The sequence below is a fragment of the Haliotis cracherodii genome, unplaced genomic scaffold (assembly GCF_022045235.1).
Source record: "Haliotis cracherodii isolate W230 unplaced genomic scaffold, xgHalCrac1.p SCAF_6, whole genome shotgun sequence".
Lineage (NCBI taxonomy): Eukaryota > Metazoa > Mollusca > Gastropoda > Lepetellida > Haliotidae > Haliotis > Haliotis cracherodii.
In genome coordinates this window covers 36977826-36993190 of record NW_027266319.1, presented here as the reverse complement: position 1 = coordinate 36993190, position 15365 = coordinate 36977826, and the positions used below count along the sequence as shown (strand labels likewise).

The 15365-nt window shown below is 39.2% G+C and overlaps 1 protein-coding gene across 1 annotated transcript in view; it reads right to left on the bottom strand.

Annotated features, from left to right (window-relative positions):
- Positions 1-6911: 6911 nt before the first annotated feature.
- LOC139446407 (protein draper-like) overlaps positions 6912-15365 on the bottom strand; it is a 33700-nt gene continuing 25246 nt past the window's right edge. The window contains exons 15-21 of the mRNA XM_071227733.1: positions 12916-13161; positions 11346-11506; positions 10688-10832; positions 9356-9490; positions 8645-8800; positions 7864-7998; positions 6912-6925 (exon numbers count right to left, since the gene is read on the bottom strand). Coding sequence (XP_071083834.1) covers positions 6912-6925; positions 7864-7998; positions 8645-8800; positions 9356-9490; positions 10688-10832; positions 11346-11506; positions 12916-13161 — 992 coding nt within the window. The remainder of the gene's footprint in view (positions 6926-7863; positions 7999-8644; positions 8801-9355; positions 9491-10687; positions 10833-11345; positions 11507-12915; positions 13162-15365) is intronic.

Sequence of the window (15365 nt, the reverse complement as noted above, 5' to 3'; positions counted from 1 at the left end):
GCTGTATAATGGCGGTCTGTAAATAATCATGTCTGGACCAGACAATCCTGTTACTGACATCATGAGCATTGATCCACGTAATTGGGATACGATGACATGCATCAACCAAGTCAGCGAGCCTGACCACCCGATCCCGTCAGTCGCCTCTTACGACAAGCATAGTCGCCTTTTACGGCAAGCATCGGTTGCTGAAGATCAATTCTATCCCGAAGCTTCACGAGTCATTCATGAATTCATTAAGATATCCGTTTGATAGTATTTTGATTTGTGTCCGATTGATCACCACAATCCTTGCTAGTAAAACGATCAAGTATCAACATAATTGCGATGTTTAGATGGTTGTACGCCATGATAAGTTTTAGATCGATGTTATCGGGCAACATCACACGAAGGACCTTTTGTTATCACTTGTGTAGTTTCTAGTTATATATTAAATGCTTTGGGCAAGGGAAGTTAATTGCGTGACAATGGACAGTATATTTTTCTGGCTATCGTTTTGAAATATATAAATAACCTTACACTTGTTAAAAGAAACAGTACCATGCTTAGGGGCTCCACGACGACTTCCGGGTCATTTGTTTGCGTCGGATATTACTGACGGCGTATAGTCGTGGGAAACTAGTACACAGTGATTATAATTATTATTATGCACATAATTAAATTTTTGTTGTTTCGTGCATTCCGTATAATAATAATCATAATTGTACTTTTGAATTCCATATGTATGCACACTATATGGACTATCATACAATGTAGACTTGCGACAGATACTATGGCATTTCATTGTGTAAATAAATGGGACATATCATCAACAACCTGAACTTATTGTCAATAATAATCAGTGTGATTGAGAATGTTGGATCCCATGTCCATATCAATCGCAATGAGGCAGGATACTATCCTTCCTAACTGAAGTAGATTGTCCCCAATTACCAATAACTGCAGGAAGACTTTCCTTTACATGTACATGAGTTTGTTGTAGCTTTCATACGTTGCAGGAGTTCCACCCAGGAATCCCCAAGGCTTCCTATGTCTTTTAACACATTTTTTTGTTCGTCTGTTGTTTAATGCCGCACTCAGCAATGTTCCACCTATATGACGGCGATCTGTAAATAATCGAGTCCGGATCAGATAATTCAGCGACTGACATCAAGGGCATCGATCCTCTAAATGGGATACGATGACATGCATCAACCAAGTCAGCGAGCCTGACCACCCGATCCCTATAGTCGCCTCTTAAAACATACAACATATCATCAAAACCTAATTCTTAACGTGTTTTGAAAGTGCTAAATGTGTATGCTTAATGGCGATCACAGCTTAAAAGGACAGGAAGGACCTATTATATAATATGTTCTAGATTTTATTTATTGACCCCAGCAGCTACCAGGCGTCCAGTTCCACACCCTCTGCGCATTTAATAAACAGCACTAAGTCTACACATTTTCCACCATTTTAATACATTTGTTTTCTTGACAAATAATATCAAGTAACTTGACAAAGTTGATATTTTCAGGATTGGCTCAGGTAACGAGGTGAACCTGTTAATTGACAAGATAAGCCAAATGTCATATTCGTTTTTTGTTTTTTTTATCGATCTCTTCGGAAGTACAAGGAGTCAAACAGGCAAACTAAAAGTACTTAAAGCGAAAATATGATGTCACTCAGATAAATACAATACTTAATTTCTACATGCATAATAAAAATGGTACATGAATTGTACATTCACACTAGGCTTATAGTGACAATGGTCAAATATATTTATTTTGCCAATTAAGACGTTGGCGTGGATTAGAACGTCGTGTGGAAGCAGTATGCAGGTTGTGGTTTGAACATCAGTCTAACCGGAAGGGTCGTGGCAGCTGTTCGATAGAAAACATCAGGGTTAAATGACATACTCATTCTCACTGGTCAGGCTGCTGGACCGCAGTTTAAAATGAGAAAATGCTTCAGTTATACACGTGACATGTAATAGTGCATGTGGATACGTGTATCATACAAATCAAGACCATGTGTATTGGAAATACATGAATATGTCATGACATATGCTATTGACCTGCACACGAGATGACTTTACAGATGTATCAATAATGTCCATGCGTATACTGCATCTGGTAAATATAAAACATCAATAAAAGAGAATAACCAGTTTTGATTATCCGTCGAAACAGATCATTCTATTTTGGCGCAAAATAGCCGTGCAATTTATGTGGATGGACATCTGAAAATCAGCGATGGCACCACGAGAACTTGTAGCACTACTAAAGCTATATATTTCCACATAAAGTAATCAGTTCTCACATCCGTCTGTTGTGTTTGTTTTGATTAAATATATTTGTTTTTGATTACAAAGAGATATACACAAGTTGAAAAATAGAAACCAATATCGATTATTTATTTTTTGTTACTGTTATTCTTTCACTCTGTTGTTGTTTTTGTATCATATGATTTAACGTAGTACTTGTGAATAGCTAGCGAAATATACCATGGTCATGTACTGACAAAGCAGGCAACGTTGGTGTCTTAGACATTAATACAATGATGCCAGTGCAATATGACCATACATGTTCATGTATGTCAAAAAGCTATATGGCAGCGTTGGGATGTATGTGAAATTATAGATAGGTGAGCTATCAACCAAACGCTTTATCCGCGAATGATTATTCGACGAAAATCGCTTCAAATGATTTCTATAAAAGGTCAGATTTCCAATTCCACAATATTCCCACGCTAAGCTGTCTTCGTAAGTCTTTCTTAGATAATGAAAAAGCATTCGATAGGATATGGCACGATGAATTATTTTACAAACTACATAAACTAGGCATTAAAAGGTAATACTCTCTCTCTCTCTCTCTCTCTCTCTCTCTCTCTCTCTCTCTCTCTCTCTCTCTCTCTCTCTCTCCACTTTGGATCGTTTTGGTGAAATTTCACCAGACTAAATTTAAGTGAAAATGACAGACGGCGAGCCAAAAGGAACAACTGAATTCGATACCTCGCAGCATAACGTCGTGCGTCAATCCAATGGCAGGACCCGTGTCTTAAGGTGTCAAGGTGACCGATACGTCAACCCACGTGTTCTTGAATGCAATCGGCATTATGATGTGGGGTGGAATAACTGCTGCAGGAGGGACCCAAGTGCTTGTGATTGAATGGCATTGAATACTTTGAGATGCTGGGGTGAGATTTGTAAACGACCAATTTAACGTTATTTCAGCTCAACGGCAATCCCGACATTGGACCATAATAACACCAGACTATATGTTGCTTGGGTTGTATACTAGTTAGTGACCAAACGAGAAAAAAAAGATGTTGACCCAACCCAGAACAATGTTGTTAAAAAGAATCTGCTCTGTATCAATCTACAACAAGGCAGTTCTTTTGATGCAACTGATTTTGATCAGTTCAAATTCGGCCCTGATGGTCGCCTGCATTAGCATAAGGAGTGGTGCTGTCAATGTGTTCATATGTGTTTTCCATAACTGGATCCTTGGTCTTCTCATCAAGAGATATGTAGTTATCTTCAGGCTTCTTCTGTAAAGCATCCAGTTGACACTTCAGTCTGAAATATACAGCAATAAGCTAGTAATACACAAGATGGTTGTTACATAGAGAATCTCACCTGAGTGTCTTTTGATATCAAATATATCAACACGAGTTGAAAAAAGTGGGAAAACAACGAGGCTTTCCGAGGTGTTTTTCCACTTTTATCAAAGAGTGTTGATATATTGCATATCAAAAGTCACATGGGTGAGATTTTATATATCATCCAACATCATTCTTCCAACTTTTTCAGTGTGTAGACAGTAATAAGCAGTGTCTAAAGTGTAAAAAGTACTGCTAACAGCTTCAGGTAGCAGAGCCATTAGTGATGTCATTTGGTTGTGACGTCATTGTAACCAGTGCTGAAGACCATATCACCACTAGTTGTTTCTTGTTTGTGTTGCAGAGAACTGCAATCCTAGTATTCAATATCTGTGTAAGGAGAATGTCTGGTACGTCTCTGTGACTTAATCAATACTAATTGTCTCTTGAATATTTGTCTTAATCAATCGATACAAGTATCGCCAAATGTACGCTCCACATTCGTACATGTTTGTACGAGCTGATACTTTCTTAGAATACTTGACGTTAATGTACATCATCGATATCGTTGTAGGTCGAATCAACTGAAGTTCTGTGTAAAAAAATGAGTTTCATGTTATATTATTGAATATGAATGCATAGTAAAACAAAAAATGAACGACGTATGATCAATATGATAAAGAGAATCTGTAAGTTAGAGTTTCTAAAGTACAATCATTCACACGGAACCAGTTACTATTGCTCAATATTATGAACCCTCTTTTCATGTTCATGATATTTTATTTTTACACATTACACGATCCCTACCTTCTGATGTAAAAGATGGACGCCAACAGAGCGATAACAGCCAAGACGAGAAGTGTACCGAGTGTTGCTACAACTGGCGCTTCCCGGCTTAAACATCCTGGTGTTGCCGGACACACTGTACAACATTGTTTGTGAAGACAAGTAAATGATTCATATTCCTTGATACATTGTGTAGTTTTTACAAATGCCTTGATAGGCCTTACTAAGTTCCTTTCAAAGAGAAATATTGACTAAACAAACTAGTTTTATAATATTGATTTACTGTCAGGATGACTAAACAAAAATTGTAAAAGTCGACTTCAAAATGTAAAAGACAGTAGATAAATCTTATTATTTTTCCTATTGAATTTAGTGTTCTACCCAGTCTCATTAAAATCAGATCTGAGTTATCGCTGCCGCTAAACAAAGATCTGAGGACATCCCATTACGGGTCACGTCAGAACGACCTTTCGCGAACTTTGACACGACTGAAATGATTAAAAAGAAGTCGACATCAGCCAATTAGAAAGTAGCTTTTCTCGAGCTTTATGGCACTCGTTTCAACCTGGCGACTTCCATTTCAGACTACGCTTGAAAGATATGTTGACACAGTTCTCGATTAAAATTTTGAAAACTGAACAAACGAACATTCTGGAATGTCTAATATATGGTTGAGATTGTATGGCAGTGCTTCCCACGTGCTGTTCAACGCCTCCACCGTTCAAAAGTTTATCCCACGAAACCGAGAGATAGACGATAATTTTGACGGAACCATTCGTACGGGCCGTAGCTGACGTTCGGATACCCCGTGTTAACGTTTTCGAGGTTGCATGATTAGACAACACATTCCGACCGTCACTTTCATGATCTGGTAAGCGACGCTTTGATTGGTCGGATAAAAGGTCGTTCTGATGTGACCCGTAATGGTATGTCCTCAGGTCTTTGTTGAGTGATAGCGAGAACTAAGATCTAATTTTGATGAGATCGGTGTCCTACCTTGACACAGGGGCTTCACGAAGTGGCCCTGACATCCTTCTGGACATTTCCCACTGGACTTATCACAGATCAGGGCGTCTTTACACTGACCACATCGGGACATGCAGTCATCTCTGTACATTCCATCAACGCATTCTGGCGAGTAGACTACGTATTCTTTTTATCTGAATACTTTATTTTTATGATATATTGGCAAGGCTGTAGCGACCAGTGAAGGGAGAGTTGTTATCATGTACAAAGAGTGAACAATAACATCAATCACATCGAAAATGCATCCCACCTTTACAAGTGGGTTCTTGAAACCCTGGCTGGCATCCCTGGTCACATGTTCCATTGATCTTGTTACAAGGCAGGTTTCCTTTACACTGGCCACATTCTGACTGACAGTGGTGTCCATGACGACCGTCACTGCAAGCTATAACAAATAAGATTACCATGAACAAAAAGACAAAACGTTTCAGGTTTGTTAACTATACTGAAGATCAAGTACCTACCCTGTGAACAGAGATCTGGCCACCATCCAGGCTGACATCCTCTGGGACATTTCCCTGTCACCTTGTCACAGACAACAGTGCCCAGACAGTGGCCACACTGAGATGGACAGTTGACACCATAACGTCCGTCCGGGCATGCTGTAGACAGTAACATGAGCAATCGTCACTGAATATAAACTCTTAGCGAGGGCAAGCTTTGATTAGGCCGTGAGTCACACAGGTACAAATGTGTACATTTTGGGAGCATGAGACATTACAACATAAAATCATGTCAGGCACATATTGTCCATTACTCTTGATATGGTCAAGTACATGTCAACCATTTAGTTCAGGTTCCTATATACATGTAGGCAGATTTAAACGAAATACTTTAAAACATGATCATTGTACATGTACTGGATTGTTAATTTTCACAAGGTTGAACAAATCTTAAAGTTTTCTCTGGACACTAGTACGCAAATCAGTATATCTATCTAAGATTAAGCAAATAACTTTAATGTTCAGGCTAAAAAAGGTACGTGTGTAAACAATCGTGTCTGGACCACGGTGATAGCATGATCAACTCCCACACTTACACCTAATAATTGTATGTAGGCTCCTGCGTCAAGCATGGGATATTGAGGACCTCTTCTCTCCGAGAATTCCCATCATATAACTTCTTTATACCCTTTTCAAATACTATTGGCTATTGGTTCAGCGGGGAGGACGTTACACATGATTATTATATAGTCAAATCATACAATGTCGCTTTTTGCACAGTTTTTGTGAGGATAGGCCAATATCGTTATTGGCATCGTAGTGTTGTGATGTTGATCTTGTTCCAGTGCATAAGAGTCATGTAATGTATTGTGTGCGAGAGGTGTAAGCCCATGTGTCGAACAGTGTAAATGCATGAGATAATGTCTGCAGTGAATGTGATACGGTAGGTACTTTCCATACGAAATTATCTTGATTCAAGCTTAAAACTGAGTGTATTTGTTTCAGACGAAAGTTGATCTTAAACAACTCTTATATGATCGTTGATTATTCGACGTTCTTCGATGGTGATGGAGTTTAGGCGTCAGATTCTACAAAGGTAATATGACGCACATCATAAGCAATCTGTCCAACATCTATATCGAATGGCATTTCTTTTGGTAGCAGTCGATGATTCTTGTCAGTTTGTGACAGGTACAATAACAGTAAGGGGGATGTATTTGTTATAGATCATCCCCGAGTTTTTGTTTATTGTTTGGTTGTACGATCAAACAGAACCATTTATTTGCGACTACATAATTCAGAGGACTATTTGCTTATTGGCTTCGTCAAAACGTAAGTGATAAAGTATTTTGTGTATGAGAGATGACTTTTTACACGCGGGTGGATACGTGTAATTGTTACGAGGGTCGTGTCTCTCGAACAGCTGACGAAACATTACAGAATGTGAACGAGATGAGCACATACATGTTGCGTGAAAAGGACATTTAATTTCACTAGGCACATACATGTACATGTATTATCCGCAATTCCTCGTAGCTCGTAAATTAGTCTCTAAATCATATTCAGTCAAAGATTTACCTTCCTATAAAACGTCAAAGGGACACAACTCGTGATAACGTAAGCGAAAGTTCACCCGTACCTGCATTCCGTTAAATTACATGGCCATGGTGTCTCTGAGTGAATACAGGCCAAGGCCAACATTCTTTAATTATTCATACTTCTAAGGATTTGATTCTTTTGTAAGAGTCATCTCCAGAGATTCTCACACACTGTTATTAAATTCATCTCGGGTAGACAATTCATGGAAGCAATTTTCTATCTCTAAAATTCCTCTGGGGTTTGGGGAAGGTCGCATTAAGATTGTGACGTATTTTTTGCAAGGGTACAGCAGTTCAAGATTTACGATATTTAAGAAGTGACTGTTTTCGTTCACTGTGATTTAGGGTGTTAGTCTAAATAATTCTTTCCTTCTTAATTTTAGAAAATATGTTCCTTTTCATGTTAAGACATGTACGCACATATTTACGCGCGCAACGAAGACCTAAATATCCTCCATCACATCCATTCCCGCAGGTTCCGTTCCTTTTGTCACATACTGTACCACTCTTGCAGTGACCACATTCTGACGCACATCCATTGCCATACCTCCCGTCGTCACACACTGAAATAGCCAGTATTGCATTGCCAAGTCACATTTACCTGCATCTTCTTGTGTCAGATGATACGTAATATACATTTGTTCTCATAAACAATACCCGTGGAAGTTCTAGTTGATGATTATGCACAGACTGAACTTGAAAGGACCAACCATTTCTACGTGAGTAATTATGACTTCTGATTTTCATTCAATCAGGAAGTACATTTAGAAAACGATACAATTTGTGATGGAAATGCAGAATTAACAGACATACTGAGTAAACATGCACATGGATATGCATGCGCACGCAAACACTTGTGCCGACACGCAATGACGAATAACATTTCAGACCTGATTAAGTTCACATGATTAATTGTCTTTCAGGAGCATATTTCATACTCCTCTTTTCAATGCCTGTTTCCGTGTTTTTTGGTTGGATATTTATATTCTTTTCCACGCACTTAGGATGCAGTATTGAAATGGATTTTCCAAAACAATACCAATTTTCTCTTTTGATCAATCACTTCTCTAGATGTATACCTGGCAAGTGATAAATGTGAATGAAGCAAGAGATGAATGTGGCAATGTATGCACATGGATGCCTTCTGCATGTGTTGAATGTATGGATATTTTGTATGAGACAAGGACTGAAAACCAATCAACGATTTACCCTTATGACACGTGTTATTCATCCACCCTGCTCCACATCCTCTAGGGCATGTTCCTGTTGACTTGTTACACGCATCACCATTTAGACAGTTTCCACACTTGGACGTGCAGTCAATACCATAAACACCATCTGCACATGCTGCAATGTCACTTGAAGCTGTGATACATGTAATAGTAAATGCAAATAAACTACTGGTCAAACGAAAGTTTTCACTTTAAAAATAGTTGTATAAAAAGCAAAAAAGTTGGTACAGGTTTGAACCCCGCAAAAAACATTCGCCCAAATGCAACATGACCACAACCACAACGCAGATTTTCGAACGCAGCTTTCCAAATCATGCATTGTTAAAAACGTGCAAAACGTGATTTTGAGACATTGGTCCAAATGCACGTGCGTGATTGTGGCATAAATACCGACTTTGGACAGAGCAGGCATACAGTAAGCAAACAACCACCAAGAATATGCCCAGACTTACACAAGCGCAACGAGACAGGGCGATCGGTATGGCCAATATGGGGGCTACTCAACGTCAGATAGCCAGAACCTTCAACTGCTCCCTGGGTTTTGGAGTATCAACACTGGAGTATCATCATAATCAATGAGAAAAATAGGTATATGAAAGGGATCATTATCCAATTCACATAAAGCAAAATACACTTAGAATATGCTGAAACCCACAAGATTGCACTCACAGCAATGAAATGTACTCACGCTGATGACAGGTGTCAGTTAACCACCCTGATGCACAACCTCCTGGACAGTAGCCTGTAGCTTTGTTACAATGAACAGCGTTGCGGCAGTTTCCACACTTGGAGGTGCAATCTCCATAGTAACCGTCTGGACATGCTGTGGGTGTTAAAACAATAAGTTTGTCAACTGTATCATTAAACGTTTATGATAATACCATACATTTTCTTTGCTGAAATGCACAATTCGAAGGTACATGCCTAAAAGAAAATGCTATTAAATATTGAATAGTGTCACCGTCCGAAACGCATTAAGGTACATATCAGAACCGTATGTTATTAAAAAATATCTGTGAAAGCATGATGGCATAATGGTTTACATATAACTAAATTTACAATTCCCCTGTTACGTCTGTTGAGTTTGTCTCGGACTTTGCTATGACGTCAGTATGACTTATGACAAGAGGGTGGACTTCTACTCTCCCGTTATGCGGAACAATATTCCGTAGGTCCGTCCTTTCGTGTCTACATTCGACACCTTTTAAGGCATACCCTTTCTAACAAATTTCCAGAGAGCGTCATTCGACTCTTGCTCAAAAGATATTTGATAAATGTTACAACATACAAGGCGTCAGTTTTAAAAAAAGTTTTATGTTAGACATATGAAGGACGTTTCCAAATCTGACGTATTAGTGACAACAGAATGTCTGATGCATTCCCTATTTTGACGTTTACCATAATGTTCCCGTGTTTGTTTTCAAATATATACAGTTGACTTGCCTGTTCATGTATTTGTGACGGTTGCTATCGGTGGGACAGGATAGGTCCATTTTTTGCGAATGCCTAGTATCATCACTATTCCTTAGTCATTGATATACACATACCCATGTAAACGTCGGAATCGTAAGTCGACTCTGCCTTCAGCAGGGATTTCTTTTGAATATGGAAGCGTTTTGTTGCTTATATTTATATAGTTGTGAAAGAAAGGCAACTCAGACAATCTTAACATCAAGCATTGATAAATCTTTGTCATTCTTTATGGTTCAAGAGTAACTGTCCATGCAATGAAAGTAATTCCCATTGCCTGTAATAAAGTACATATTAATAAGAACCCGGTTTTCCTGACTCACATAAAACGTGTTTTAGGTGCTTTAGGATTGCGGAGAACTGTGACTCTTGGGAATGTGTTATCTTTGAATTGTAAAAAAACTTTATCATTATTCAGTGAAAACCCTACCTTTATGAAAGTTTTCGTTAGCCAATTTACATTGAGAAACGGACTTACAAATATGCATAAAACAACACAATTAAAAAAACGCAGGAAGTGTACTCACGTTGAAGACAGGTGTCAGTTAACCACCCTGCTGCACAACCTCCTGGACAGAAGCCTGAATCCTTGTAACAATGAACAGCGTTGCGGCAGTTTCCACACTTGGAGGTGCAATCTCCATAGTAGCCGTCTGGACATGCTGTATTATCATGTAAAACAATCCGTTGGTCAACTGTAGCATACATGTACAAATAATACACACAGATGACATATATACAGTACACATTGTATATACTAGTAATTCATGTTTATGATAATATGACACACCTACCCTAGAGACATCAGAGGTATATACTCTCAGATTTACATACTATATAGGGCCTGCACGTAACAAATGTGTCCTCGCTCCAAAGTACTTATTAGAGCTGGCATGGATTACGGTGAATGCCAGTGAATATTGACAATGGCTTGCCAAGACACTTTATTGTGGCCTTTCAACAACTTATGCATACAGTCTTACTAAATTCTTGCTGCCCTATAAAAGGATAAGGGAGTACGTAAAGATTAAAAAAAACGACAGGGTCAGCAAAAAGTTAAAGCAGCGTTGTTAATGTATTATACAAAGTATGTTCCTCACTTTTGTACTTTTGCAAAAGGTCACAGACACCTGTTTATTTCACAGCGAATCAATTTGCTCATAATAAACTTCTATGACAGCATGTAATGTTCACAACACGATTCCTACTGTGCGAGGCTCAGAACCTGTACCTGATTGGCAATTTATTCCCATGTATCCTGGAGCACATCCGGTCAGACACTGTCCAGTGATCTTGTCACACACTTCTGTGTTTTGTGAACAGTGACACTGTTTGTCACAGTCCTCATCAAACCAGCCGTCACTGCAAACTGAATATGAACATGTAAGAATGTATATAACTAACATGAACTATAAGTGACATCGGCAGACGCTAGATAAACTCATATTCATGATTAATGATGCACACAACTGTTGAAAAAGTTGAACTCCGCCGACCATTTAAAACCAACAAAACATTAAGGATAAACGTGGAGACAATCTGCCACTAAGGCAAAGTAAATCTGTCCTATCCATACTGTAATAGTTCCATTACGAGAGCTTGTTTGGAGACCTATTTTCTTTTATGTCATTTACTAAAATAGCTGAGCCGTTGTTGATCTTGGGTTTTGAATGTTTGGTTCGTCAGCAATTGTCTTTGGACATTTAGTGAGTGAGTAATAAGTAGGGTTTGACGCTGCTTTGAACAGTATTCCAGTTATCAGCTGTATGTGGGAGGAAAGCAGGTCTCTGACTTTAACCACTTTGGTGATACCCAAGAGCACGGATATGGTGCTGACAAACCTAGACACATAATCGGGGTTTGCCGGGATTCCAAACCACGATCAAAGGCTTCTGGCTAACAAAAGGATGTGTTTGTTTGCTGTTTAACGCCAGCTATTCCAGCTATATGACGGCGGTCTGTGAATAATTGTGACATCACGAGCATCGATCTACGCAATTGGGATACGATGACATGCATCAACCAAGTCAGCGAGTCTTGACCACCCGATCCCGTTAGTCGCCTCTTACAAGCATGAGTTGCTGAAGACCAATTCTAACCCGGAATCTTCACGGGACGCACCCAAGGACGCAACTCTGCACGGGGTATTGCGGCGCCTTTGTCATGCTGTGATATAACTGAATTATTGTTAAAAACATGAAAACCCAAAACTTTCGCTCACACGATCAGTGGTGTAAGTTAACCTACCAAATATCTGCACTTCGCAGAGCGTGAGAAAATCGCTTGTCTGTATTGTGAGTGTGTTTTCTGTCAGTGGTTGTTGACATCTCACGTCAGCTATAGCAGGCGGATGGGTATACGTTGACCACTGGAAGCACAGCTGTCCACCGACAAATATCTTCATGCCTTGGTTTCTGCTAAGTACTGAATTTGAAGTGAAAATGTGCAGTCTTTTCAAGGTCAGGTGTTTCATTTGATGAAGCTCCAGATCGATTAGCCACGTGAAATAGTACATCAAGTTATGGCTTGCACGAACACAATTCCAAAAAGACACAGCAAATGTTACCTGAGATTAGGATAACCATGGCTTTTGACCACAACGTACATATACCGACAACAATCCATAAGCACCTGTTATAAAGCAGTACTAGGAACCATCCATCAACGATACATTTTGTTTTGTTACGGATTTAGTTATGTGTAGATAAAAGCGCTACATTTTATTGGTATTCTTCACATTGAGAAAAACACAAAATTTATATGTTGACCCATACTCACGGTCATTACGTAGATACAGCCTGATGCGTTGTATCTTGTCTGTGTTGGAGGTGTTCAGGTACACTGTCCATGTTTGAACTCCAGGGTTTGTATGTGTACATGTCAGTGGTGTACTATAGAAGTCTGTTGTAGCTCTGCCATCTACAGCATATTTAGCCTCGAAATAGAATGGTGTATACCCTGTCCGGTCACTGTTTTCAACGTATGTACTGCTCTGGTTGGCACTTCTTCCTAAAGCAATATTTTCTGAAGAAAAAGAAGCAATGTACAACACCATACACATAAGACAATGGTGGAGAGAGAAGGTCCAGGTGTGACAACAGTTAATGCATGGCCGTGTACATTATTTATTAACATTCAGTTTACTTCATAAACTGAGCTATGGAAACCTTTGGTAGCCAACATGGAATATGGATTTCATATGTCAAGAAGCATTGCTGGCTTAATTTAGACACCCTTGCTGAACTAATATAGTGACAACTGTATACGTGGCGATACAGTCTTAGAGATTTGCCACTCTTAGCTTCTTGGTGCGTCTTCAATATTAATTACCAGCTAATCATATGTTTGCATAGTAATGAGTCCTGTTCATAAGGATATCGTGTCAAAATATAGGTTATCACGCGAGTGTGTTTGGGGATGGTAAATATCCTGCATTAGGAACAAACATTGTATTTAGCGAGCCTTGGCAGAATTAATTCTTTAATTCTGTGCTTGAAAATCGCTTTCCTTCTCTCACAAACATAATCTAAACATTGCGAGTTTTCCTGGAATGCGCGCATTAATATGTATTACGTCACAGGGTAAGTGATGTGTCAGTCGGACAGTGACAGTAGCCAATGTCGTTCCAACTGAATCCGTTTCTTTTACACTGGTGAAGCAATATATACGCAAAACAACAATCGTTTTTATTTGCCTTTCGCGGCAATCCATCGGTCTGTCCGCTAGAGTAACTGCCCTTTTTCAAAGGGAAGCTACTCTAACCCTAGTCTATGAGACGTCACGGCCACGGTCAGACGTTGTTGACAGTCGGTCTGTCATAACGTTAAGAAGTGTAGTCAGATGTACACACAGCAACAAAACGAAACAAGGTAACAATTCAAACATATTTCGGCCAAATCCAACTATTTTAATTTGTGGAGAAGGTTCCAAGCCGCAAAGGTCTACAAGCACAGATATGGCTACTGATCCCGCTTGGCTAGGCCTCGTGTCCTCGCAAAATTGTTTCGAAATTTATATCTCCAAAACTTATAAAATGCCTGAGCTACGTCACAGTTAAACACTGATTTTCAGTATAATAGACTGTGCTTTTGATAATGATGGCAATTATCTCTGTAGTTTATCCAGATTCCCGATGGTTAATTCGGACTCGGCTGCCTAATGACAAGGGCGACGCCATGTTTGTTTATAAACACTGAAAGTAGTCCCTACTTGACCTTTGATATCATTCGTCACCACTCGCCCTTTCCGTAACCTGCAAGAAGACTCGTCCCCCTACCGATGAATGTTATGTGCGAAAATACGACAAACAAATCAGAATGCGCGTATGATTTCAAGTACTTCGTCAAAGAATCCCTCAGAAATATTGTTTTGATTTTACACATCTAAAAATATACCCGAGACACAGTTAAATGTGTTCAATCATACTGTATAATTCCGCACGTCCCGATGTGCTTTAAATTTTATCTGAAATATATATAATATATGGGGAAACATATGTGAACCATTACGCAACGAATTGACAATTGTTTTAGGTGTGCCCGTTTGCGCTAAGACGGAACCCGGTCGCAAAAATGGCCACGAGAGGGGCACGAGTCGCTATTCGGCTTGTCCCGGAATAACACGAGTTGGTCACGAATGCTTTGATATTTGCATCTCTATCCGCATATGACCCCAACGGATATCGTTTTTATCCGTTGGCTTTATCCTGCCGAGAAACCTACCCATTGTATGATAAATGTTTATATCTTACACTCTCTTAAAACGACACGCAAAGGAATGTAATAATCTCTAAGTACGTCACACTACCCCCACGGAACAACTTAATTTTTCGGCAATTGTACATTCCAAATTAAATTTAGGTATGCACCAACTGTTCAAAACGTTGTTGGTGTTCTTTCAGTTGCGTTCTGCAAAGTGTTTTCAATCTAAAACACAGATCGAAGTTAGTATGTAATTTTCTGAGATGGACTAATTCTGATAGAGACAAGTTGGATAAGTCACATACAGTAATAGTGATAATAAATAATCATATCGTGTTTATATATCCTGTGATGATAGATATGATGGGACTGAGTCGTATTCAAACACTTTTAAACAAAGATGAGCAGTTTGAAATTGATTATGTTAGTAACATGAAGCCAGTGACTCGGAGTGCTGCAGAGTACTGCCATGAAAGAAAAACAAATGCAAATCCCGAATACTCACGTCTCTGGCAGTAGGAACCAAAC